Raw genomic sequence first — 25,638 nt, 5'->3', positions numbered from 1 at the left:
CTGGCTAATTTTGTATTTTTTAGTAGAGACGGAGTTTCTCCATGTTGGTCAGGCTGGTCTCCAACTTCCAACCTCAGGTGATCCACCTGCCTTGGCTTCCCAAAGTGCTGGGATTACAGGTGTGAGCCACTGTGCCTGGCCTGAACATCTTTTGATAAGCCCATTTGCCATCAGTATATTCTTTCTGGTGAAAAGTCTGCTCGTGTCTTATTCTCATTTTCTAATTGGATTGCCTCTCTCTTTTTTTTTTTTTTTTTTTTTTGAGACGGAGTTTCGCTCTTGTTACCCAGGCTGGAGTGCAATGGCGCGATCTCGGCTCACCGCAACCTCCGCCTCCTGGGTTCAGGCAATTCTCCTGCCTCAGCCTCCTGAGTAGCTGGGATTACAGGCACGCGCCACTGTGCCCAGCTAATTTTTTGTATTAGTAGAGACGGGGTTTCACCATGTTGACCAGGATGGTCTCGATCTCTTGACCTCGTGATCCACCCGCCTCGGCCTCCCAAAGTGCTGGGATTACAGGGCCTCTCTTTTTTTTAATATTGAATTTTGAAAGTGCTTTATATGTTCTAGATGTAAGTCCTTGCTCAGATAAATGATCTACAAATGCTTTTTTCCCCAATTCCTAGCTTGTCTTTTCACCTTCCTAACAGTCTTTTGCAGAGCAAAAGTTTCTAATTTTGATGTAAGTGAATTTATTCTTTCTTTTATAGATTGTGTTTTTCGTGTCACGTCTAAGTACTCCTCATCCAGGCTGAGATCCTGAAGATGTTCTCTCGTGTTTTTTTTTTTAGACGTTTTATAGCTTTACATTTTACATTTAAGCCCAGGGTTCATTCGGAATTATTTTTTGCATGAGGTTAGAGTAAAGTTCATTTTTTTGGCCTATGGATGTCCAATTGCTCTAGCAATGTTTCATGAAGACTACTTTTCCTCCACTAAATGCGCCTTTGTTAAAAATCAATGGAACGAAACCAACTGAACATATTTGCGAGGGTCTATTTCCAGAATCTTTATTCTGTTCCACAGATTTGTGTGTCTATCCCTATGGTCACAATGTCTTTATTACTGAAACTATATGCTAAAGCTTAACACTGGATAGAATAATTTCATATACTTTCTTCTATTTCAAAATTGTTTTAGCTATTCTAATTTCTTTGCCTTCCCAGGAAAGTATCAGAATAAGCTTGTCTGCCTATAAATATCTTGTTGGAATTTTGATAAGAACTGCAATAAACCTTCAGATAAATTTGTGGTGAACCGACATCATTATGTTGAGTCTTTTAATCCATGAACACAGTACATCTCTATATTTATTTAGATTTCCTTTTTAGAAACATCAGCGTTTTATAGTTTATAGCATAGAAAGCTTATATATTTTGTTATATGTGTACCTAAGTATTTCATTTTAAAGTTATTTCATTTTATTTTGAGATGGAGTCTTGCTCTGTCACTCAGGCTGGAATGCAGTGGCATGAGCTTGGCTCACTGCAACCTGTGCCTCCCAGGTTCAAGTGATTCTCATGCCTCTGCCTCCCAAGTAGCTGAAATTATAAGCACCCACCACCATGCCTGACTAATTTTTTTGGATTTTTAGTAGAGATGGGGTTTTGCCATGTTGGCCAGGCTGGTCTCGAACTCCTGACCTCAGGTGATCCACCTGCCTCAGCCTCCCAAAGTACTGGGATTACAAGCGTGAGCCACCACGCCTGGCTGCCCAAAGTTATTTTAAATGGTATTTAAAAAATTTTTATTTCCATGTGTTCTTTGCTAGTATTTAAAAATATAGTTGATTCTTGAACAATATGGATTTGAACTGTGCGGGACAACTTACAGTTGGATTTTCTTCCACCTCTGCTACTCCTGAGACCACATGACCAACCTCTCCTCTTCCTTAGCCTACTCAATGTGAAGATGAAGACCTTTATAGTAATCCACTTCCACTTAATGAATGGTAAACACATTTTCTCTTCCTTTTGATTTTCTTAGTAACATTTTCTCTAGCTTACTTACTGTAAACATATAGTAGTATATAATACATATATAAAATTACGTGTTAATTGACTGTTCATGTTATCAGTAAGCTTTTCAGTCAACAGTAGGCTATTTGTATTAAAAGTTAAGTTCTGAGGGAGGAAGAGTTATATGCAGATTTTTTGACTGTGCGTTTTGTGGAGGAGTCAAGAGGTAGGATCAGTGCCCATAACCCCTGCGTCATTTAAGAATCAAATGAGGCCGGACGCAGTGGCTCACGCCTGTAATCCCAGCACTTTGGGAGGCCGAGGCGGGTGGATCACGAGGTCAAGAGATTGAGACCATCCTAGTCAACATGGTGAAACCCCGTCTCTACTAAAAATACAAAAAAATTAGCTGGGCACGGTGGCGCGTGCCTGTAATCCCAGCTATTCAGGAGGCTGAGACAGGAGAATTGCCTGAACCCAGGAGGCGGAGGTGGCGGTGAGCTGAGATCGCGCCATTGCACTCCAGCCTGGGTAACAAGAGAGAAACTCCGTCTCAAAAAAAGAGAGAGGAAAAAAAAAAAAAAAAAGAATCAAATGAACAATTGGCTCTTTTCTGTTTTCATCATATCCAGTGACCTTGCTGAATTTACTAGCTCCAAGTTTTCCTTTCTTTTTTTAAGATTCCCTGGGATTTTCTACGTAGAACATCATGTTCTCTTCAAATAGGGATAATTTTATTTCTTCTTTTCCAATCTGAATGCTGTTAATTCCTCTCCTTGGCTTTTTTGCTTGTACAACTTCCAGTATTATGTCAAGTGTGATGAAAGATAACATTCAGCTCTCAGTTGTGTGTAATAATTCATTTTAAATATCAAATTCCATTTGCTTATATTTTGTTTAGGATATCTGCATCAACTGTCATCACGGACATTGTCTATGGGGCGTTTTCCATATTACATTGACCTGGTCTTTGAACCATGGTAATATTAATCTCATGTTATTCTCTCAATTTCTATTTTCTAGAAGAGATTGTATAGAATTTCTGTTCTTTAAATCTTTAGAATTCTCCAGTGAAACCACCTGGGCCTTAGAATTTCTTTTCCAACTGTGAATTACATTTAATAGCTATAAGACTATTTAAATGATCTATTTAGAACTACATGTGTTTAACAGTTTGTACTTTTGATACAACCTGTGGGCCAGTAGTGTTAACTCATTTAATTCTTGATAGAGGTAATTTATGGCTATCTTTTACCTTTGTCAGACTTGATAAAGGTTTGTCAACTTAATTCATCTTTCCAAAGAATCATCTTTTTGTTGTAGTTTTATTATCCTTTCATCTTGACTGCTTTTGGGTTTTTTTGTTCTTTTTCTGTTTTCTGTTTGTTTGTTTGTTTTTCAGATAGAGTCTCACTCTGTTGCCCAGGCTGGAGTGCAGTGTTGTGATCCTGGCTCACTGCAACCTCCGCCTCCCAGGTTCGAGCGATTCTCTTGTCCCAGCCTCCTGAGTGGCTGAGATTACAGGTGTACACTGCCACACCCAGCTAATTTTTTATATTTTAGTAGAGACAGGGGTTTCACCGTTTTGCCTAGGCTGGCCTCGAACTCCTAAACTCAGGCAATCCACCTGCCTCAGCCTCCCAAAGTGCTAGGATTACACATGTAAGCCACCATGCCCAGTCTTTCTTTTTCTGGTTTCTTAAGGTTGGAAGCTTAAGATTATTTATCTGAAGCATTCCCTCTTTTCTAATATAGACATTTAGGCTATAAACTTCCTTATTAGCAATGCTGTAGCCACGTCCCTCAAAGTTTGGTATGTTGCATTTTCATTTTAATTTAGTTCATGAATTTATTTCCTTTAAAATCCCATGACTATTTCAAAATGTATTATTTACTTATTTTTTGCAGAGATAGGGTCTCACTATGTTTCCCAGGCTGGTCTCAAATTCCTAGCCTCAAGCAAGCCCTATGCCTCCTATTTACTCTCCAAGTGTTTGAAGATTTACTTATTTTTCTGTTTGCATGTTGTCAGAACATATATTCTGTATGATTTCAATTCCTTTAAATATGTTGATATGTATTTCATGGCCCAAGATATTGTCTATTTTGATCCATGTTCCACAGGTGCTTGAAAGGTCTATTTTGCTGCTGTTAGGTACAATAATCTATACATGTCAATGAGATCCTGTTGATTGACAGTGTTAGATTCTTCAATATTCTTCCTGATTTTTGCTTAGTAGTTTTATCAATTGGGAGAGGAGTACAAAGTCTCCAACTATAATTCTAAATTTGTCCATTTCTCCTTTCAGTTTTGTCAGTTTTTCTTCATATATTCTGAAGCTTTGATGTCTGTATTTACATACTTAAGACTGCTGTACCTACTTGGTAGACTGACTCTTTCATCATTAAGTAATATCCCTTTTTGTTCTAGGAAATTTTCCTTCCTCTGAAGTCTACTTATCCACCATTAATACAGTCACTCTTATTTTATTATTTGTATGGTCTATCTTTTCTCATATGTCTACATTCCAACTTATATCACTATATTTGAAATGAGTTTGTCAACAGTAGTTGGGTTGTTTTTTTAATCCATTCTGTCAATGTGTCTTTTAAGTGGTATATTTAGATCACGCATGTTCAATATAAGTAATGATATGTTAGGGCTTAAGCCTACGATTTAATTATTTATTTCCTGTTTTTCCTATTTCTATTTCATTTTTCCTGCCTTCCTGTGGGTTATCTGAACATTTTCAAAATTCCATTTTGATTTACCTATACTGTTTAAAACAATTCTGAGATATTTAGATTCACTTGTAAAATATAATGCAGAGAGATCTCATATACCATTCTAGTTCCCTCTAATAGTAACATCTCACATTATGATTATCTGAAATACCTCCTCCATATTCACCGAGAACCATAACGAAGAATGTTGTTATTTGTGCTACAACTGCCAAACATAATTTGGAAACTCAAGAGAAGGATGATCTATTATATTTACCTATATTTCTATGCTTTCTTTTACTTCTTCCTTCATTCCTAATGTTCTCGGTTTCCTTCTTTTACTAGATTCTGTTTGGAGAATTTCTTTTAGCTAGTCTTTAAGGGTAGGTGTGCTGATGAAAAATTCTTAAGTTTTATTTTATCTGAGAATATGTGTTTTACCTCCATATCTGAAAGATATTTTACTGGGTACAGAACTCTGAGTTGAAAGTTATTTCTTGCATTTGAAAAATGCTGTGTTACTTCCTCTGGACTCCATGGTTTCTAATGAGACATCTTTTGTCAAATATTTTTTCCCCTACATATAATGTGGCTTCTTTCTAGTTGCTTTCAAGATTTTTTCACTGTTCCTTGTTTTTAAAAGTTTTATGATGATGTGCATTAGCATGAATTTTTGGGGGGTTTTATGTTTGGAGGTTTTCAGCTTCTTTTATATGGTATGTAACTTTTTTAGATAGGCTGCAATCACTCACCCAATCTAAAAATGTGACATGTGCCTTTAAGTTTCTTCCATTTCTCTTCGTAACTTGAGAGTCATTTCTTTTTTTGGTACTAAATAATATTCTATTGTCTGGATGTACTATTTTATCTGTTTATCTACAGAAGGACATCTTGGTTGCTTGCAAGTGTTAACTATTAAAAGTAAAGCTGCTATAAACACCTGTGTGCAGGTTTCTATGTGAACATAGGCTTTTAACCGATTTGTGTAAATACCAAGAAGTATAATTGCTAGAGCATATGGTAAGAGTATGTTCAATTTTGTAAGAAACCACCATACTGTCTTCCAAAGTGCTTGTACTATTTTGCATTCCCACTAGCAATGGCTCAGAGTTCCTGTTGCCCCATATCCTCACCAGTATTTAATGTCATCAGTGTTCTGGATTTGGGCCATTCTAACAGGTGTGTACAGGTATTTCACTGTTCTAATTTAAATTTTCCTGATGACATATGATGTAAAACATCTTGTCATATGCTTATTTGCTGTCCATGTATATTCTTTGGTAAAGTGTCTGCTAAACTCTTTGGCTTGTCTTTGTTTTTTAAATTTTTTATTTTTTGAGACAGGTTTTCGCTCTTGTCACCCAGGCTGGCATGCAATGGCATGATCTTGGCTCACTGCAACCTCTACCTCCTGGGTTCAAGCAATTACCCTGCCTTAGCCTCCCAAGCAGCTGTAATTACAGGTGCCCACCACCGTGCCCAGCTAATTTTTGTATTTTTAGTAGAGACAGGGTTTCACCATGTTGGCCAGGCTGGTCTCAAACTCCTGACCTCAGGTGATCCACCTGACGTGGCCGCCCAAAGTGCTGGGATTACAGGCGTATCACACCCAGCAGGCTCATTTTTAAATGAACTTGTTTTCTTATGGTGAGTTTAACATTTTTTTAAAAAAATATTTCAGATAACAATCCCTTATCTGGTATGTGTTGTGCAAATATTTTCTCTTTATTCTCTTGACAGTGTCTTTTGCAGAACAGAAATTTTTAATTGTAATAAAGTCTGGCTATTCGATTCTTTCTTTCACAAACCACACCTTTGGTATTGCAATTAAAGTCATTGCCAAACCCAACATCATCTAGATTTTCTACTATGTCATCTTCTGTAAGTTTTGTAGTTTTGTGTTTTTACATTTAGGTCTGTGGTATATTTTGAATTAATTTTTTGTGCAGGATGTTAAGGAGGGCAATGTCGATTCCCTTTTCTGCATGTGGATGTCCAGTTGTTCCGGCAATATTTGTTGAAAAGACTTTGTTCCATTTTCCTGCCTCTTCTTGGTCAAAGATCAGTTTATATTTATTTATGTGGCTCTATTTCTGGGCTCTCTGTTCTGTTCCATTGCTTGATTTGTCTGTTCTTTTGCCAATACCATCCTGCCTTAATTACTGTAGCTTTACAGTATGTCTTGAAGTAAAGTAGTGTCAGTCCTCTGACTGTTCTTTTTCAATATTGAGTTGGCTATTCTTAGTCTTTTGCCTCTCCATATAAACATTATTTTCTTAATTCTAATTTTATTGTAAATTGCAAAATTATAATTGTATATATTCAAGAGGTACAATGTGATGTTACATGTATAAAGCACAGAATTATTAAATCAAGCTAACACATCCATTGCCTTGAATACTTATTTTCTGTGGTAAAAGTATAATGTACTCTCTTAGCAATTTTGAGATAAACAATTATTAATTACAACCACTGTGTTGTGCAAGAAACCTTAAAATTTATTCCTTCCATATCTGAAACTTTGTGCCATAAAAACTTTAGAATCAGTTTGTTGGTATGCACAAAATAACTTGCTGAGATTTTGATTTGGATGGCAATGAATCTGTAAATCAAGTTGGAAAAAACTGGTATCTTGACAATACTGACTTTTTCTATTCATAAACATGGAATCTCTCTATTGGGTTGATTTTTTTCATCAGAGTTTTGTAGTTTTCCTCATACAGGTCTTCCATGCATTTGGTTAGATTTAAACCTAGGTATTTATTTTCTTTTTGATGCTAATATAAATGGTATATTTTATTTTTATTTTATTTTTTTTTATTGAATTTTAGGTTTTGGGGTACATGTGAAAAACATGCAAGGTTGTTGCACAGGTGTATACGTGGCAATGTGATTTGCTGCCTTCCTCCCCTTCACCTATATGTGCCATTTCTCCCCATGCTATCTCTCCCTGACTCCCCACCCCCTGCCGTCCCCCCCACTCCCCCCAACAGACCCCAGTGTATAGTGCTCCCCTCCCTGTGTCCATGTGTTCCCATTGTTCAACACCCGTCTATGAGGGAGAACATGCGGTGTTTGATTTTGTGTTCTTGTGTCAGTTTGCTGAGAATGATGGTTTCCAGGTTTGCCCATGTCCCTACAAAGGACGCGAACTCATCGTTTTTGATGGCTGCATAATATTCCATGGTGTATATGTGCCACATTTTTCCTGTCCAGTCTATCATCGATGGGCATTTGGGTTGGTTCCAGGTCTTTGCTATTGTAAACTGCGCTGCAATGAACATTCATGTGCATGTGTCCTTATAGTAGAACGATTTATACTCCTTTGGATATATACCCAGTAATGGGATTGCTGGGTCAAATGGAATTTCTATTTCTAGGTCCTTGAGGAATCGCCACACTGTCTTCCACAATGGTTGAACTAACTTACACTCCCAGCAACTGTGTAAAAGTGTTCCTATTTCTCCACATCCTCTCCAGCATCTGTTGTCTCCAGATTTTTTAATGATCGCCATTCTAACTGGCGTGAGATGGTATCTCAATGTAGTTTTGATTTGCATTTCTCTAATGACCAGTGATGATGAGCATTTTTTCATATGCTTGTTGGCCTCATGTATGTCTTCTTTTGTAAAGTATCTGTTGATATCCTTCGCCCATTTTTGAATGGGCTTGTTTTTTTCTTGTAAATCTGTTTTAGTTCGTTGTAAATTCTGGATATCAGCCCTTTGTCAGATGGGTAGGCTGCAAAACTTTTTTCCCATTCTGTTGGTTGCCTATTCACTCTATTGACTGTTTCTTTTGCCGTGCAGAAGCTGTGGAGTTTGATTAGGTCCCATTTGTCTATTTTGGCTTTTGTTGCCAATGCTTTTGGTGTTTTGGTCATAAAGTCCTTGCCTACTCCTATGTCCTGAATGGTTTTGCCTAGGTTTCCTTCTAGGGTTTTTATGGTGTTAGGTCTTATGTTTAAATCTTTAATCCATCTGGAGTTAATTTTAGTGTAAGGTGTCAGGAAGGGGTCCAGTTTCTGCTTCTGCATATGGCTAGCCAGTTTTCCCAACACCACTTATTAAACAGGGAATCCTTTCCCCATTGCTTGTTTTTATCAGGTTTGTCAAAGATTGGATGGTTGTAGATATGTTGTGTTGCCCCCGACGCCTCTGTTCTGTTTCATGGGTCTTTATCTCTGTTTTGGTACCAGTACCATGCTGTTTTGATTACTGTAGCCTTGTAGTATAGTTTGATGTCCGGTAGTATGATGCCTCCCGCTTTGTTCTTTTTGCTTAGAATTGACTTGGCTATGCAGGCTCTCTTTTGGTTCCATATGAAGTTTAAGGTGGTTTTTTCCAGTTCTGTGAAGAAGGTCATTGGTAGCTTGATGGGGATAGCGTTGAATCTGTAAATTACTTTGGGCAGTATGGCCATTTTCACGATATTGATTCTTCCTAACTATGAACGTGGAATGTTTCTCCATCTGTTTGTGTCCTCTCTTATTTCGTTGAGCAGTGCTTTGTAGTTCTGCTTGAAGAAGTGTTTTACGTCCCTTGTTAGTTGTATTCCTAGGTATTTTATTCTCTTTGTAGCAATCGTGAATGGCAGTTTGTTCTTGATTTGGCTCTCTTTAAGTCTGTTATTGGTGTATAGGAATGCTTGTGATTTTTGTACATTGATTTTGTATCCTGAGACTTTGCTGAAGTTGCTTATCAGTTTAAGGAGATTTTGGGCTGAGATGATGGGGTCTTCTAGATATACCATCATGTCGTCTGCAAATAGAGACAATTTGACGTCCTCCTTTCCTAACTGAATACCCTTTATTTCTTTTTCTTGCCTGATTGCTCTGGCTAGAACTTCCAGTACTATATTGAATAGGAGTGGTGAGAGAGGGCATCCTTGTCTAGTGCCAGATTTCAAAGGGAATGCTTCCAGTTTTTACCCATTCAGTATGATATTGACTGTTGGTTTGTTGTAAATAGCTTTTATTATTTTGAGATACGTTCTGTCGATACCTAGTTTATTGAGAGTTTTTAGCATAAAGGGCTGTTGAATTTTGTCGAAGGCCTTCTCTGCATCAATTGAGATAATCATGTGGTTTTTGTCTTTGGTTCTGTTTATGTGGTGAATTACATTTATAGACTTGTGTATGTTGAACCAGCCTTGCATCCCCGGGATGAATCCTACTTGATCATGGTCGATAAGCTTTTTGATGTGCTGTTGCAATCGGCTTGCCAGTATTTTATTGAAGATTTTTGCATCTATGTTCATCATGGATATTGGCCTGTAGTTTTCTTTTCTTGTTGAGTCTCTGCCGGGTTTTGGTATCAGGATGATGTTGGTCTCATAAAATGATCTGGGAAGGATTCCCTCTTTTTGGATTATTTGGAATAGTTTCAGAAGGAATGGTACCAGTTCCTCTTTGTATGTCTGGTAGAATTTGGCTGTGAACCCATCTGGACCTGGGCTTTTTTTGGGTGGTAGGCTCTTAATTGCTGCCTCGACTTCAGAACTTGTTATTGGTCTATTCAGGGTTTCGACTTCTTCCTGGTTTAGGCTTGGGAGGAGGCAACTGTCCGGGAATTTATCCATTTCTTCCAGGTTTTCTAGTTTATGTGCATAGAGTTGGTTGTAATAATCTCTGATGATGGTTTGAATTTCTGTGGATCTGTGGTGATATCCTCTTTATCATTTTTTATTGCATCTATTTGGTTATTCTCTCTTTTCTTTTTTATTAATCTGGCTAGTGGTCTGTCTATTTTGTTGATCTTTTCAAAAAACCAGCTACTGGGTTTATTGATTTTTTTGTAGGGTTTTTCGTGTCTCTATCTCCTTCAATTCTGCTCTGATCTTAGTTATTTCTTGTCTTCTGCTAGGTTTTGAGTTTTTTTGATCTTGCTCCTCCAGCTCTTTCAATTTTGATGAGAGGGTGCCAATTTTAGATCTCTCCTTTCTTCTCATGTGGGCACTTATTGCTATATATTTTCCTCTAGAGACTGCTTTAAGTGTGTCCCAGAGATTCTGGTATGTGGTGTCTTCATTCTCGTTGGTTTCGAAGAACATCTTTATTTCTGCCTTCATTTCATTGTTTATCCAGTCAACATTCAGGAGAAAGTTGTTCATTTTCCATGAGGCTGTGTGGTTCTGGGTTGGTTTCTGAATTCTGAGTTCTAACTTGATTGCACTGTGGTCTGAGAGACTGTTTGTTATGGTTTCCGTTCTTTTGCATTTGCTGAGGAGTGATTTAGTTCCAATTATGTGGTCAATTTTAGAGTAGGTGTGATGTGGTGCTGAGAAGAATGTATATTCTGTGGATTTGGGGTGGAGAGTTCTGTAAATGTCTATTAGGTTTGCTTGGTCCAGGTCTGAGTTCAAGTCCTGGATATCCTTGTTAATTTTCTGTCTTGTTGATCTGTCTAATATTGACAATGGTGTGTTGAAGTCTCCCACTATTATTGTGTGGGAGTCTAAGTCTCTTTGTAAGTCATTAAAAACTTGCCTTATGTATCTGTGTGCTCTTGTATTAGGTGCATATATATTTAGGATTGTTAGCTCTTCTTGTTGCATTGATCCTTTTACCATTATGTAATGTCCTTCTTTGTCTCTTTTGATCTTTGTTGCTTTAAAGTCTATTTTATCAGAGATGAGAATTGCACCTCCTGCTTTTTTTTGCTCTCCATTTGCTTGGTAAATCTTCTTCCATCCCTTTATTTTGAGCCTTTGTGTTTCCTTGCATGTGAGATGGGTTTCCTGGATACAGCACACTGATGGGTTTTGGCTTTTTATCCAATTTGCCAGTCTGTGTTTTTTGATTGGGGCATTTAGTCCATTTACGTTTAGGGTTAATATTGTTATGTGTGAATTTGATCCTGTCATTTTGATGCTAGCCGGCTGTTTTGCCCGTTGGTTGATGCAGATTCTTCATTGTGCTGATGCTCTTTACCATTTTGTGTGTTTTTGGAGTGGCTGGTACTGGTTGTTCTTTTCTATGTGTAGTGCCTCCTTCAGGAGCTCTTGTAAAGCTGGTCTGTTGGTGATGAAATCTCTGAGTACTTGCTTGTTCGCAAAGGATTTTATTTTTCCTTCACTCATGAAAGGAAATGAAATTATGGATATGAAATTCTGGGTTGAAAGTTCTTTTCTTTAAAGATGTTGAATATCGGCCCCCACTCTCTTCTGGCTTGTAGGGTTTCTGCTGAGAGATCTGCTGTGAGTCTGATGGGCTTCCCTTTGTGGGTAACCTGACCTTTCTCTCTGGCTGCCCTTTGTATTTTCTCCTTCATTTCAACCCTGATGAATCTGATGATTATGTGCCTTGGGGTTGCTCTTCTTGAGGAATATCTTTGTGGTGTTCTCTGTATTTCCTGGAATTGAATATTGGCCTGCCTTGCTAGGTTGGGGACGTTTTCCTGGATAATATCCTGAAGAGTATTTTCCAGCTTGGATTCATTCTCTTCGTCACATTCAGGTACACCTATCAAACGTAGATTAGGTCTTTTCACATAGTCCCATATTTCTTGTTGACTTTGTTCATTCCTTTTTATCCTGTTTTCTCTGATCTTGCCTTCTCGTTTTATTTCATTGAGTTGATCTTCGACCTCTGATATCCTTTCTTCTGCTTGGTCAATTCGGCTGTTGAAACTTGTGCATGCTTCGCGAAGTTCTCGTGTTCTGTTTTTCGGCTCCATCAATTCACTCATATTCCTCTCTAAGTTGTCCATTCTTGTTAGCATTTCGTCAAGTCTTTTTTCAAGTTTCTTAGTTTCTTTGCATTGGGTTAGAACATGTTCTTTTAGCTCTCGGAAGTTTCTTATTATCCACTTTCTGAAAGCTGATTCTGTCATTTCATCACACTCATTCTCCATCCAGTCTTGTTCCCTTGCTGGTGAGGAGTTGTGATCCCTTGTAGGAGAAGAGGTGTTCTGGTTTCGGGTGTTTTCATCCTTTTTGCGCTGTTTTTTTCCCATCTTTGTGGATTTATCCACCTGTTGACTTTGTATTTGCTGACTTTCTGATTTTTGTAAGTTTACATCTGCAACAGCAGAACTCATAAACCCCCTTTTCTTTCCCCCAGGTGTTCTGCCCCAGCGAGTTAGGGCTTTATGCGTTTCTGCTGTGCTGCTGCCGTTTTACCTGCCCACAAGGTGGCAGCCTAGTCACACTCAGCCTGCAGAGGCTTCACTTAGCTGCTGTGGGCTCCACCCAGCTGCCGTGTGAACTTCCCTGCAGTCCTGTTTATATGGGTGTAGTTAGGACTGCTTCCGCTATGTTGGCCTGCCTCTGTAGTGATGCACTCTCTGTAGTGGTGGGTTGCCTTGGAGATGGCAGATTGACTCAGGAAATGCAGGGTGGCTCTGTAATGGCAGACGCCCCTCCTCCACAGAGCTGGACCGTCCCAGGTTCAGTTGTTTGCTGTGAAAGTCTCAACCCAGAGTGTTTCCAATTGCTGTTTTTTTGTTTTTGTGGGGGTGGGACCAGCCGGGCCTGGTCACCTGGCTCCCTGCCTCCAAGCCTTTTGTTTTTTAGTTGAACGGTCGGCTCTCTACCAGGTGACCTGGTCGCCCGTTGAATAGGTGCCGGGACCTGTGTGATTTCCCGTGTGGCGACCCACCGCGCCGGCTGCAACCGCGGCTCTGAGATTCATGGCGCTTTTTTGCCCGTGAATCTCCTGGCTTGGCTCCCTGCTTCAGCTCCCCTTGCTGGCTAAGAGGGGACATTGTCTTGTTTACTCTGCCCTGGGAGCCGCTGCATCGGCTGAAACCGCGGCTCTGAGATTCATGGTGCTTTTTTGCCTGGGAATCTCCTGGCCTAGCTCCGTTTCAGCTCCCCTTGCTGGCTAAGAGGGGACACCGTCTCGTTTGCTCTGCACTGGGAGCCGCTGCGTTGGCTGGAACCGCGGCTCTGAGATTCGTGGTGCTTTTTTGCCCGGGAATCTCCTGGCCTGGCTCCCCGTTTCAGCTCCCCTTGCTGGCTAAGAGGGGACTCAGTCTTGCTCACTCTGCATTGGGAACCGCTGCGCCAGGGCGCAGGCCAAACAACCGCGCCGGCCAAAACAGCGGCGCTGGTGACCCGTGGGGCTCCTCCGCCTGTGAATCTCCTGGTTTGTGGGCAGTAAAAATCCGTCTGGAAATGCGGCGTCCACTCACCCTCTGCACTTTTACTTGGACCTGCAATCCCGAGCTCCTCCTAACTGGCCATCTTGGATCTCTCCCAAATGGTATATTTTAAATTTCAAATTCTACTTGGTCATTGGTGGTATATAGAGAAGCAGTATCATATATTGACCTTTATTCTACAACTTCCCCATAATTGCTTATAAGCTCCAGGAGGGTTTTTTGTGGATTCTTTTATATTTTCTATAGATATGATCATGTCATCTGTGAGAAAGAACACTTGTCTTTCTTCTCTCCCAATATGTGTACCTTTTATTTCCTTGTCTTGTCTTACTGCATTAGCTAGTACTTCCAGTACAATGTTGAAAAGCCATGATGAGAGACATCACCGCCTTGATCTTAGTGCTAAAACTTTAAAATTTTCACTGTTTAGTATAAAGTTAGCTGCAGGATTTTTGTAGATTTTAAAAAATCAAGTTGAGGAAATTCCTCTTTATTTCCTAGTTTACTGAGAGCTTTTAATATGAATGGGTATTAGATTTTGTCAAATGCTTTTTTTGCATCTATTGATATAATCATATGATTTTTCTTCTTTAGATGACAGATAACATTAATTGACTTTCAAATGCTGGACCAGCCTTACATACCTGGGATATATCCCAGTTGGTACTGGTGTGAAATTCTTTTTTTTTTTTTTTTTTTTTTTAAAGACAGGATCTTGCTCTGTTGCCCAGGCTGCAGTGCGGAAATGTGACTATGGCTTACTGCAGCTTTCCTCTTCCCTCCCTCAAGCAATCCTCCCTCCTCAGCTTCCCAAGTAGCTAGGACTATAGGTGTGCACCATATCAGCCTGATTTAAAAATTTTTTTCTAGAGACAGGGCCTTGCTATGTTGCACAGGCTGGTCTCAAACTCCTAGCCCCAAGTGGTCCTCCCACCTTAACCTCCCAAAGTACTGGATTACAGGCATGAGCCACAGTGTCCAGATGTAAAATTCTTTTTATACATTATTGAATTCAATTTGCTAATACTTGGCCGAAAAATTCTGTATCTAGCTTCATGAGTGATATTTGTCTGTGGTTCTTTTTTTTTTTTTTTTCCAGATAGGGTCTTGCTCTGTTGCCCACGTTGGAGCACAGTGGCACAGTGGCACAATCATGGCTCACTGCAGCCTTGATCTCCTAGGCTCAAGTGATCATCCCATCTCAGCCTACTGAGTAGCTGGGACCACAGGCGCATGTCACCATGCCTGGATAATTTTTGCATCTTTTGTAGAGGTGAGGTTTTTCCATGTTGCCAGGCTAGTGTCAAACTCCTGGGCTCAAAACAATTCTCCCACTTTGGCCTTCCAAAATGCTGGGATTACAGGAGTGAGCCACCATGACTGGCCCTGTAATTTTTTTTAATGTCGATTTTATTTATTTTTATCTTTCTCTCTCTCTTTTAGAGACAGGGTCTCTGTCACCCAGGCTGGAGTGCAGTGCTGTGGTCATAGCTCACTGCAGCCTTGAACTCCTGGGCTTAAGCCATCCTCCTACTTCAACTTCCCAAATAATGTTGAATTTAGACAGTAAATGTAGGCAGTTCTTTAAATTTAATCGGTTCTCATCCCATGGATTCAGAGACAACAGCTGAATATCCAGGAGATAAAGATTCCTGGCTATTCCTTCTCAGTAATTAAAAATTTTTACTTTAAGTTCTGGGATACACGTGCAGAATGTGCAGGCTTGTTACATAGGTATATGTGTGCCACGGTAGTTTGCTGCACCTATTGACCTCTGTCATCTACATTCTCTCCCCTTGCCCCTCTACCCTCCAATAGGCCCCAGTGTGTGTTGTTCCCCTCCCTGTATCTTCACTCTTCAATTCCCACTTATGCATGAGAACATGGGGTATTTGGTTTTCTGTTCCTGTATTAGTTTGTTGAGGATGGTGGCTTCCAGATTCAACCATATCCCAGCAAAGGACATGATCTCATTCCTTTTTATGGCTGCATGGTATTCCATGATGTATATATTCCACATTTTCTTTATACAGTCTATCATTGATAGACATTTGGGTTAGTTCCATGTCTTTGCTACTGTAAAGAGTGCTGCAATAAACACACACGTGCATGTGTCTTTATGGTAGAATGATTTATATTCCTTTGGGTATATACCCAGTAATGGGATTGCTGTGTCAAATGGCATTTCTGGTTCTAGATGCTTGAGGAATCGCCACACTGTTTTCCACAATGGCTGAACTAATTTACATTCTCACCAACATGTAAAAGCATTCCTATTTCTCCACAGTCTCACCAGCATCTATTGATTCTTGACTTTTCAATAATTGCCATTCCGACTGGTGTGAGATAGTATTTCACTGTGGTTTTGATTTGCATTTCTCTAATGATCAGTGATGTTGAACTTTTCATAGTTCTGTAGTTTTCTTTTCTTCTAAGTTCTTTGTCTTGTTTTGGTATTAAAATAATGTTCCTCTAAAAGAATGAGTTAGTAAGTATTCCCTCTACTTGTATCTTCTGAAAGATATTACAGAGAATTGGTATAACCTCTTCCTTGATAGCATTCACTAGTAAACCTATCTGGTCCTGGAGCTGTTTTGGAAGGTTATTAGTTATTGGTTCAATTTGTTGAATAGATTTAGGCCTACTCAAATCATGTATTTCTTCTTGTGTGACTTTCTGCAGATAATGTCTTTCAAGGAATTGGTACATTTCATCTAGGTTACCATATTTATGGGCCTAGAGTTGTTCATAGTATCCCTTATACTTTTAATGTCCATAGGATCCGTAGTGACGTCCTCTTTTGATTTCTTTTTCCTTTTTGTTTTTGAGATGGAGTCTCACTCTGTTGCCCAGGCTGGAGTGCAGTGGCATGATCTTGGCTCACTGCAACTTTCACCTTCTGGGTTCAAGCGATTTTCCTGCCTCAACCTCCTGAGTAGCTGGGACTTACAGGTGCCCACCACCACACCTAGCTAATTTTTGTATTTTTATTAGAGACAGGGTTTCACCATGTTGGTCAGGATAATCTCGATTTCCTGACCTCGTGATCCATGCGCCTTGGCCTCCCAAAGTGCTTAGATTACAGGCATGAGCCTCGGCACCATTCCTTGATTTCTGATATCAGTAAGTTGCAGCTTTTTTTTTTTTTCTTAGTTATCCTGGCTAGAGGCTTATCAACCTTACAAATCTTTTCAAAGACCCAGATTTTGGTTTTGTTGATTTTTTTCTATTAATTTCCTATTTGTAATGTCATTTCTGCTCTAATTTTTATTATTTCTTTTCTTCTGCTTATTTTGGATTTAACTTGTCCTCCTTTTTCTAGTTTTCTAAGATGTAAACTTAAATTATTGATTTTAGATATTTCTTGTTTTCTAATACATTCATTCAATGCTATAAATTTCTTCCTAAGTACTGCTTTTGCTTCATCCTACAAACTTCGTTTTCCTTTTCATTTAGTTCAAGGTATTTTAAAATTTCTCTTGAGATTTCTTCTTTGATCCATTTATTATTTAGAAGTGTGCTGTTTAGTCTCAAAGAATCTGGGTATTTTCCAGCTATATTTTGGTTATTTATGTCTAATGTATGTCTTCTAATTTATCATCTTAATTAATTCCACTGTGATCTGATATGGTTTGGCTCTGTGTCCCCATCCAAATTTCATCCTGTAGCTCCCATAATTCCCATGTGTTGTGGGAGGGACCTGCTGGGAGATGAATGAATCGTGGGAGCAGGTCTTTCCTATGCTGTTCTCATGATAGTGAATGGGTCTCATGAGATCTGATGATTTTAAAAATGGGAGTTTCTCTGTACAAGCTCTCTCTTTGCCTGCTGCCAACCATGTAAGATGTGACTTGCTTCTCCTTGTCTTCTGCCATGATTGTGAGGCTTCCCCAGCCACATGGAACTATAAATCCATTATAAACCTCATTCTTTTGTAAATTGCCCAGTCTTGAATATGTCTTCATCAGCAGTATGAAAATGGACTAGTAAATGGTCTGAGAGCAGACTGTATGTTTTACACTATTTCAAGTCTCTTAATGTGTATTATGGTCAAGGTATGGTCTGTCTTGGTGAGTCTTGTGTGTGCTTGAGAAGAGTGTCTAACAAGTTACGGTTAAACTGAATAGCCTACAGATGTCTATTACGTCAAGCTGACTGATGGTGTTGCTGAGTTCAACTTTGTCCTTAGCGATTTTCTGTCTGTTGGATATGTCCAACAGGGTATTTCTGATAATGGTATTTTCAACTATAATAGTGGATTCCTCTATTTCTCCATGTAGTTCTTAGTTTTTGATTGAGTTTTTATTTCAATTAGATAAATTTTCAGTTCTAAGTGTTCTATTTGGTTATTATATTATTTCATTTCTTTGATGAGATTTTCTAGTTTTTCATTTGTTTCAAAAGTGTTTTTAACTGCTTGTGCAATTATCTTTATGGCAGCTGCTTTAAAAGTCTCTCAGTTAATTGCAGTTCCAACACCTGTGTCAACCTTGATGCTGGCATCTATTGAATATCTTTTCTCATTCAAGTTGAGATTTTCTTGGTGTGTGGTAAGATGAGTGATTTTTATTATATCATGGTCAAATGGGGCATTTTAATGAGATTCTAAATTATATTTAATCTTGCACATCAGCAAGACTTTACTAAAGCTGTGCAGGCAGGAAAAACGGGTGGCAGGGAAGGGGAAGAACTGACTCTTTAATATTATGCAGAGGTGAAGTTCTGGCTTTCCACAGGGTCTCCACTTACACCCTGGGGAATATCCTGTTACCACTGGAAAGGGCTGAAGTGCATGGTCCCCACTCAGCCTCCACCAACATTGTAGAAGGAGGGCTTGTTACTGCTGGATGTGGTGGAGGTCCAGGCTCTCCACTTTATTCACTGACTCTAACCCTAGTGGAAAGGGGCAACTCATCACCACAAAGCAGGGGTAGATATCCACTGACATGGCAGAAGCAGGATGGTGGCAGGGAGGGGAATGCATTATTGCCATGTGTGGACCCTGTACTTGATCACCACTGGCACTATGAGGAAGAAAAGGGGTACCTTGTTAATGTTGGGTAGGAGGTCAGAGTCCAGGATCCCCACTCAACCTCCTTTGACATCACCCCAGTGGGAAATGGGAGGGGTGTATTTAATGTCAAATAGGTCTCCATCTTTCTAGGCTTCCCCATTCTTAGTCCACTGCCAAGAAAGAAGAGGTTTTTCTTGGAGCTTTTTGTGGAGGGTTCTGCATCAGTTGGCATTTCTGTGTTGGGGGCATCCAGTTTGAGATATGGAGGAAACAAAAAAAATCCAGGGAATTTACTGCTTTGTCATTCCCTGAGTCCCAAGGTCCCTAGGTGGTCTGTCTTCTCTTCAGTTTTGAAAGTTTTCGCATATTTGTTTTATTAAAACGTCCAGGGTTTTTAGGTCTACTTAGTGGCAGGGATGCAGAACATACATCTATTCTCTTTTGTGCAGAAATGTAAGTATATGTGTGTTTAAGGAATTAAAAACCTGAATCTACCTAATTTTTATATAGAGTCAAAATAAAAGATGAACATAAACTAAGAATCAGAAAAATACAGTAATAGTTACTAAAAAAATTTCCAACTTTCAGAGAAATATTACCTTTCCCAGCTTTCCTCTTGATCTTAGGAATGGTGAATTTCTTCAAAGGATTGACTTCACCAGTATTTAACAGGGGTTCATTAGTTGAGCTCATTTGCCACAGTGTATTCTCTTTAGCAGTTTCTTTCATTTCCATTTTGTTGGTGGCCTAAAATCAACCCAAGGTTATTAAGCAAAAGGTCAATAAATACATAAAATGCAATGGCAGTAAAATCATTTAGAAGTTCTTCAACAAAATTGAACAGTAAAATGTTCTTAGTCAACTGTCAGAAAGTTTCCATCTCAATTTGCTAGTTACCCAAAAACGAAAATGAGTTTACAACTTGGGTTTTTACATAATATTAAAAATATCAGCTGGGCCCGGTGATTTATGCCTGTAATTCCAGCACTTCGAGAGGCCGAGGTGGGCAGATCACCTGAGGCTAGGGCTTTGAGACAGTCTGGCCAACATGGTAAAATCCCATCTCTACCAAAAATACAAAAAAATTTTCTAGGTGTGGTAGCACATCCTGTAATCCTAGCTACTTGGGAGACTAAGGCACGAGAATAGCCTGAACCAGGGAGGTAGAAGTTGCAGTGAGCCATGATCACTCCACTGTCAGCCTGGGTGACAGAGCAAGACTCTATCTTAAAAAAAAAATACACACACAGACAGACACACACACACGCACGCACACACACGTATGTATATGTTTCATATAGGTATGAAATTTTGTTCCTAATGGATTTTTTTCCTTGTAATTTATGTAGCTGCAATTGGGTAACCAAAAGTTTCCCTGTTCCTGAAAAGCTCAAAAACATACAGCCATACAATTTTTATACATATTTGGTAAAATTCTTACCAAACATTCCTTGTCTTCCCACCTTTATTTCTTTTGAGACAGGGTCTGTGCTGCCCAGGATGGTCTTGAACTCCTAAGCTCAAGTGATCTTCCTGCCTCAGACTCCCAAAGTGCTGGGACTACAGGCGTGAGCCACCAAGCCCAGCCCAAATATTCCATTTTTAAAAAGCATTTTTTCCCCTATACATTTCTGTGGCTAAAATGATACTCTCTTTAAATCAAAATCTCTGGCTTTAGAAATTTTTAAAAGTTGTAAGCCAACTGTTGCTGACTATCCCTACAGCTGATGGCCAACAACAGCTAATCGCTTATTGGCTATTGTTCTATAGTATCATTCTATAAATGCTTAAGACAACATCACATATTGCTATATCAGAAGTACCAAAAATATTTCTCCCCTTCCTTTTTCCCTCTCCTTTCTCTCTCTCCCCAAACTCCCCCACAACCTCCACCCCCTGCCAAATATTGATTCTTAACCTCTTTAAGTAGAACTCAAACTAGATTTCAAAAGAAAGCTATGGAGTATACACACAGGGAAATATGTATATAAGCAGGTATTTTTCATACCATTTCATAACATGTTTGATGGCCCTCCTGACACCTATCAACTGCTTAGTTCAAACATTAGATCACAATCCAAATTAAAAGATGCCAAAATTCCACAAAAGGATCACAAAGGATAAGGTTCTATAGAAGGTTCACAAGGCTGTCCCCCTTAATCTCTTCCTCTGTTCTTTATGAAAGGTGGTATTGCAATCTCTCAATCAAACATGGATCAGGGAATGAAAGAAACCTCTAGAAAATAGAAGAAAGCCAGCCCTTCTTCCATTCAGCCACAATGACAGACACTAGTGGGGTACTGCCTTCTAACAAGAATACTCCTAAGATATACCAGCTCTAGAGATAAATGTCAAGGCTGCCATGTTCACCTGAAGTTTAGTAAGGGTCAGAATAGAAAATAGTTTAGAATGCCTTATGTAATAAAAATTTCTTCAATTAGTCATGATCTGTATCAATAGCACATAAAGGTAGAGAAGAATCCGTTGAATATACTTTACTGGAACAGCCAAGTGCTGGGACAATCCTCAATACTCCCTTTAACTACAGTTAAATTATATATTCAGGAAAGCTCGATGATTTCAGCTGTAGGGTTTCTCTAGTATAATTTACTAATAAAGGAAAGATTTATGAAGTTCAGATTCTGTTCCTCAGTGCTAACTTAGGATAACACTTTGCCACAAAAAGCTAAGTTTACAACTAATGATGAATAATCTGGACACAATGGTATTCAATATCCTTCATTAAATAAGTTGCACCCAGCAATTTTTCAGTTACTACCTTTCAAGTAGGAATAACATCTCTGTAACTTCAGCCCAAACTTTAGCCATGTTAAAGTGATAACTTCACATATTTCTTTTGTTTGGACAGGATATTAGACCTTTGATATATATTTCTTTATGCTCATGTATCACAGACCTATAACCTTCATGTTACATATCACAAATTATATCATATGAAATAGTTCTACAATGATTATATATGTATTTACATATTATTTATTTATATACATATATATAAGTAAAATCAGTAAGTTTGAAATCTGAGGATTCATGCTGAGGCTGTCTTCTGGAGTCCTGGGCTATTCTAAGTAGAGAAAGAAACCAATTCTAAAACCTTCAGGAATAGTTAATGTACATGGCAATGCATATAAGAAGTCTTTAACAGATATTCAAAATAACTAAAGAACAAAGGATCCAAAAACAAGAATTTGCTAACAATTAAAACATCTATTTATATAGGTTTTAACAAAATGTATGTTATGAACAACTCTAAGTCAATACATTTAAATGTTAGACAATATAATTATTAGGGAAAAAAAGCTAGCAAAATTGATTCAAGAATAAAAAGAATGAACTAATAATCCTATTATTAGGAGGAAATCAGTAGAAATTAAATCAATAGTTAAATAGAAAAGATAATACATCATAAATCAGGTGAGTTCATCTCAGAAATGGAAATATTTGCCATTGTCTAGCTCACCTCCCACTCCCTCCTCAATCTGCTTTGATTCCTACCTCCATTACCCTACCTAAACAGCAATCTTCAAAGCCATCAATGATTATCCACATCAGTCATTTGTGGCTCATGACTTACTTGGCCTCTCTCTGTTTGATACTCTTGACCACTCTGTTCTTGAAATAACACAGCTTGACAGACTTCTATGACTTCATGATCCTGATTTTCTTGGTCTCTTTGTAACTCACCTTTCTGTATCTAGCCTTTATTATTCACTAAGTTTTACTTAACATAAAATACCTTTTACATTTTTAAATATTTAATCAAACTTAACCTCTGAAAACTTAGTAAATAAAACAGAACTTTGTGCTTTTAGTTTGCATTTAATTCATTATCAGTGACATTGAGTTATTTTACTTTTCCTGTGAATCACTTGTTCTTATTTTTTAGTCCATTTTCCACAGAGAAGACAATATTCTAGTTAATGATTTGTAAGGACTCCATATACAAATAAATTATTTTGTCTGTCATATATATTTTAATATTTTTGTCTTTTAATTTTGTTTCTACATAAGGAAGAGTCCTCACACAGAAAAACTAATTTTTGTGTAGTCTAATTTCTGAATCTTTTTTTTTTTTTTCCTTTGAGACTAGCTCTCACTAGTGTTGCCCAGGCTGGTCTCAAACTCCTGAGCTCAAGTGATCCTCATACTTCAGCCTCCCTGGTGGCTAAGTAGCTAGGAGTACAGGCACATGCCAACTGTGCTTGGCTAATTTCTGAATCTTTTATTACAGATCATCACCAGGACTGAATGAGAGTTCTAATGTCTCTACATTCTCATCAACATTTGACGTTGGTAGTCTTTACTTTCTGCCAACCTGACGGAAGCAAACAATAACTCACTGTGGTTAGTTTGCATTTTCTCCCAATTTTTTTTTCTTTTGAGTCAGGGTTTTGCTCTGTCACCCAGGCTGGAGTGCAGTGGTGTAATCTCAGTGCACTGCAACTTCTGCCTCCTGGGTTCAAGCGATTCTCCTGGCTCAGCCTCCCGAGTAGCTGGGACTACAGGCATGCACAACCATGCCTGGCTAATTTTTGTTTTTTTGTAGAGGCAAGGTTTCACCAAGTTGGCCAGGCTGGTCTCAGATTCCTAACCTCAAGTGATCTGCCCACCTCAGTCTCCCAAAGTACCTATAGGCATAAGCCACTGCACCCAGCCCCTAATTTCTGAGAATGTTCAGGTATTGAGTATATTTATTGGTCATGCTTCCACATATGTGAAATACCCATTCAAGTTTTTTTAATCCACTTTTTTTTTTTTTTTTTTTTTTGAGACTGAGTTTTGCTCTTGTTACCCAGGCTGGAGTGCAATGGCACGATCTCAGCTCACCGCAACCTCCGCCTCCTGGGTTCAGGCAATTCTCCTGCCTCAGCCTCCTGAGTAGCTGGGATTACAGGCACGCGCCACCATGCCCAGCTAATTTTTTGTATTTTTAGTAGAGACGGGGTTTCACCATGTTGACCAGGATGGTCTCGATCTCTTGACCTTGTGATCCACCTGCCTTGGCCTCCCAAAGTGCTGGGATTACAGGAGTGAGCCACCGCGCCCAGCCCTTATCCACTTTTCTATCAGTTTGTTCATTCTATGTATTTGCAAGCAATCTTTATAAGAGATACTATCTTTTTTTAAAACCAATTATTATACTTAATACAAATAATCCCCCCATTTTTAAAAGTTGTTTTTTCAGCTGGGCACAGTGGCTCATGCCTGTAATCCCAGTACTTTGGGAGGCTGAGGTGGGCAGATCATGAGGTCAGTAGATCAAGACCATCCTGGCTAACACTGTGAAACCTCGTCTCTACTAAAAAAAAAAAAAAGGTATTTTCATTTTCTAAAACAGATACGTTTAATTCTAGTCCCAACTATGAATATTTTTCTTTATATTCTGTGCTTTCATTTTTGCTTTTCATCAACTTTAAGAAATAATTCTAAGATTACAAAGATAGCCCGTATGTTTTTAGTAAAACTTTCATAGTTTTGTTTTTTACTTTAAAGTCTTTACTCTGCCTCAAATTCATTTTTTGTCCATGGTAAAAAATAATGGTTCAGGTTTTCCATGTAAGTATCAATCTTCCCTATTCCTACTTATCTGTAATGCCATCTCTGACATAAATCCATTTTTCACATATGCATGAATTCTGAACTCTGTTTCATTGGTGTCTTTCTGTATTCATGCATCAACACCATATTGTAACAAATATTGAAACGTGCTTGGGCAAAACCAAAAGAAAAAAAAATCTGGTTCTTCCACAGCATCTTTGCACTTTTTAGTACACATTTTAAATTAGGCTTATCTAATAATACATCTTGCTTAGGTTTTAACTGGAACTTAACCTAGTGATTAATTTTAAGATAAATTAATATTGTTATATTAGTTTTCCTATCTGTGAACATGGTATTGATATCATTAATGTCTTTCAATAGTTTTATAATTTTTTTTCCGTGAGGGTTTTTACACTTCTTTAAAAGTATTTATTCTAAGGTGCTTTATAACTTTTACATTACTATATGTGATATCTTTTTTTTTTTTTTTTTTTTTTTTTTTTTGGAGACGGAGTTTCACTCTTATTACCCAGGCTGGAGTGCAATGGCGCGATCTCGGCTCACCGCAACCTCCGCCTCCCGGGTTCAGGCAATTCTCCTGCCTCAGTCTCCTGAGTAGCTGGGATTACAGGCACGCGCCACCATGCCCAGCTAATTTTTTTTTGTATTTTTAGTAGAGACGGGGTTTCACCATGTTGACCAGGATGGTCTCGATCTCTTGACCTCGTGATCCACCCGCCTCGGCCTCCCAAAGTGCTGGGATTACAGGCTTGAGCCACCACGCCCGGCCTATGTGATATCTTTAAAAGTTACTTTATTCACTACTGTGTTTAAAATAATGTTGATACTGATAATAAAAATGGCTAACATATACAAAATACTTACCAGGTACCAGACACTTTTCTAAGTGCTTTAGATATATATTGATCCATTTAATCTTCACAATATCCCTATGAGATACCTTATTTTAAATTCGAAAATGAAAATGCAGGAAAGTTAAATAGTATCTCCAAGGACACATAGCTAGCAAGTGTGGAATCTGGAATTCAAATCTAGGCAGTACGGCCCCAGAGTGAATACACTCAATCACTAGGCAAATGACTCTCTGAAACCAATTTATATTTATTGGCTACCCAGCAACCTTGTTAAGCTCTTATTAATTCTAATAAGTAATAATGACTTACAGTTTTGTTTCTTCCTGTCTGATTCTTATGCTATTGATTTCTTGTGCCTATTACGATGTTGAATATAAGTGATAATGGCGGTATCTTGATCT

General features: G+C 38.6%; 1 protein-coding gene across 1 annotated transcript in view; it reads right to left on the bottom strand.

Annotated features, from left to right (window-relative positions):
• Positions 1–19,535, bottom strand: part of TEX15 (testis expressed 15, meiosis and synapsis associated) — a 78,706-nt gene extending 59,171 nt beyond the window's left edge. The window contains exon 1 of the mRNA XM_012468798.3: positions 19,400–19,535. Within this exon, the coding sequence (XP_012324221.3) occupies positions 19,400–19,535 (136 nt within the window). The remainder of the gene's footprint in view (positions 1–19,399) is intronic.
• Positions 19,536–25,638: the final 6,103 nt, after the last annotated feature.

This window comes from Aotus nancymaae, unplaced genomic scaffold, assembly GCF_030222135.1.
Source record: "Aotus nancymaae isolate 86718 unplaced genomic scaffold, 86718_ANA_hifiasm-v0.15.2.pri h1tg000079l, whole genome shotgun sequence".
Classification (NCBI taxonomy): domain Eukaryota; kingdom Metazoa; phylum Chordata; class Mammalia; order Primates; family Aotidae; genus Aotus; species Aotus nancymaae.
The sequence above is the reverse complement of the archived record's forward strand: the minus strand, read 5'-3'. Positions and strand labels throughout refer to the sequence as shown.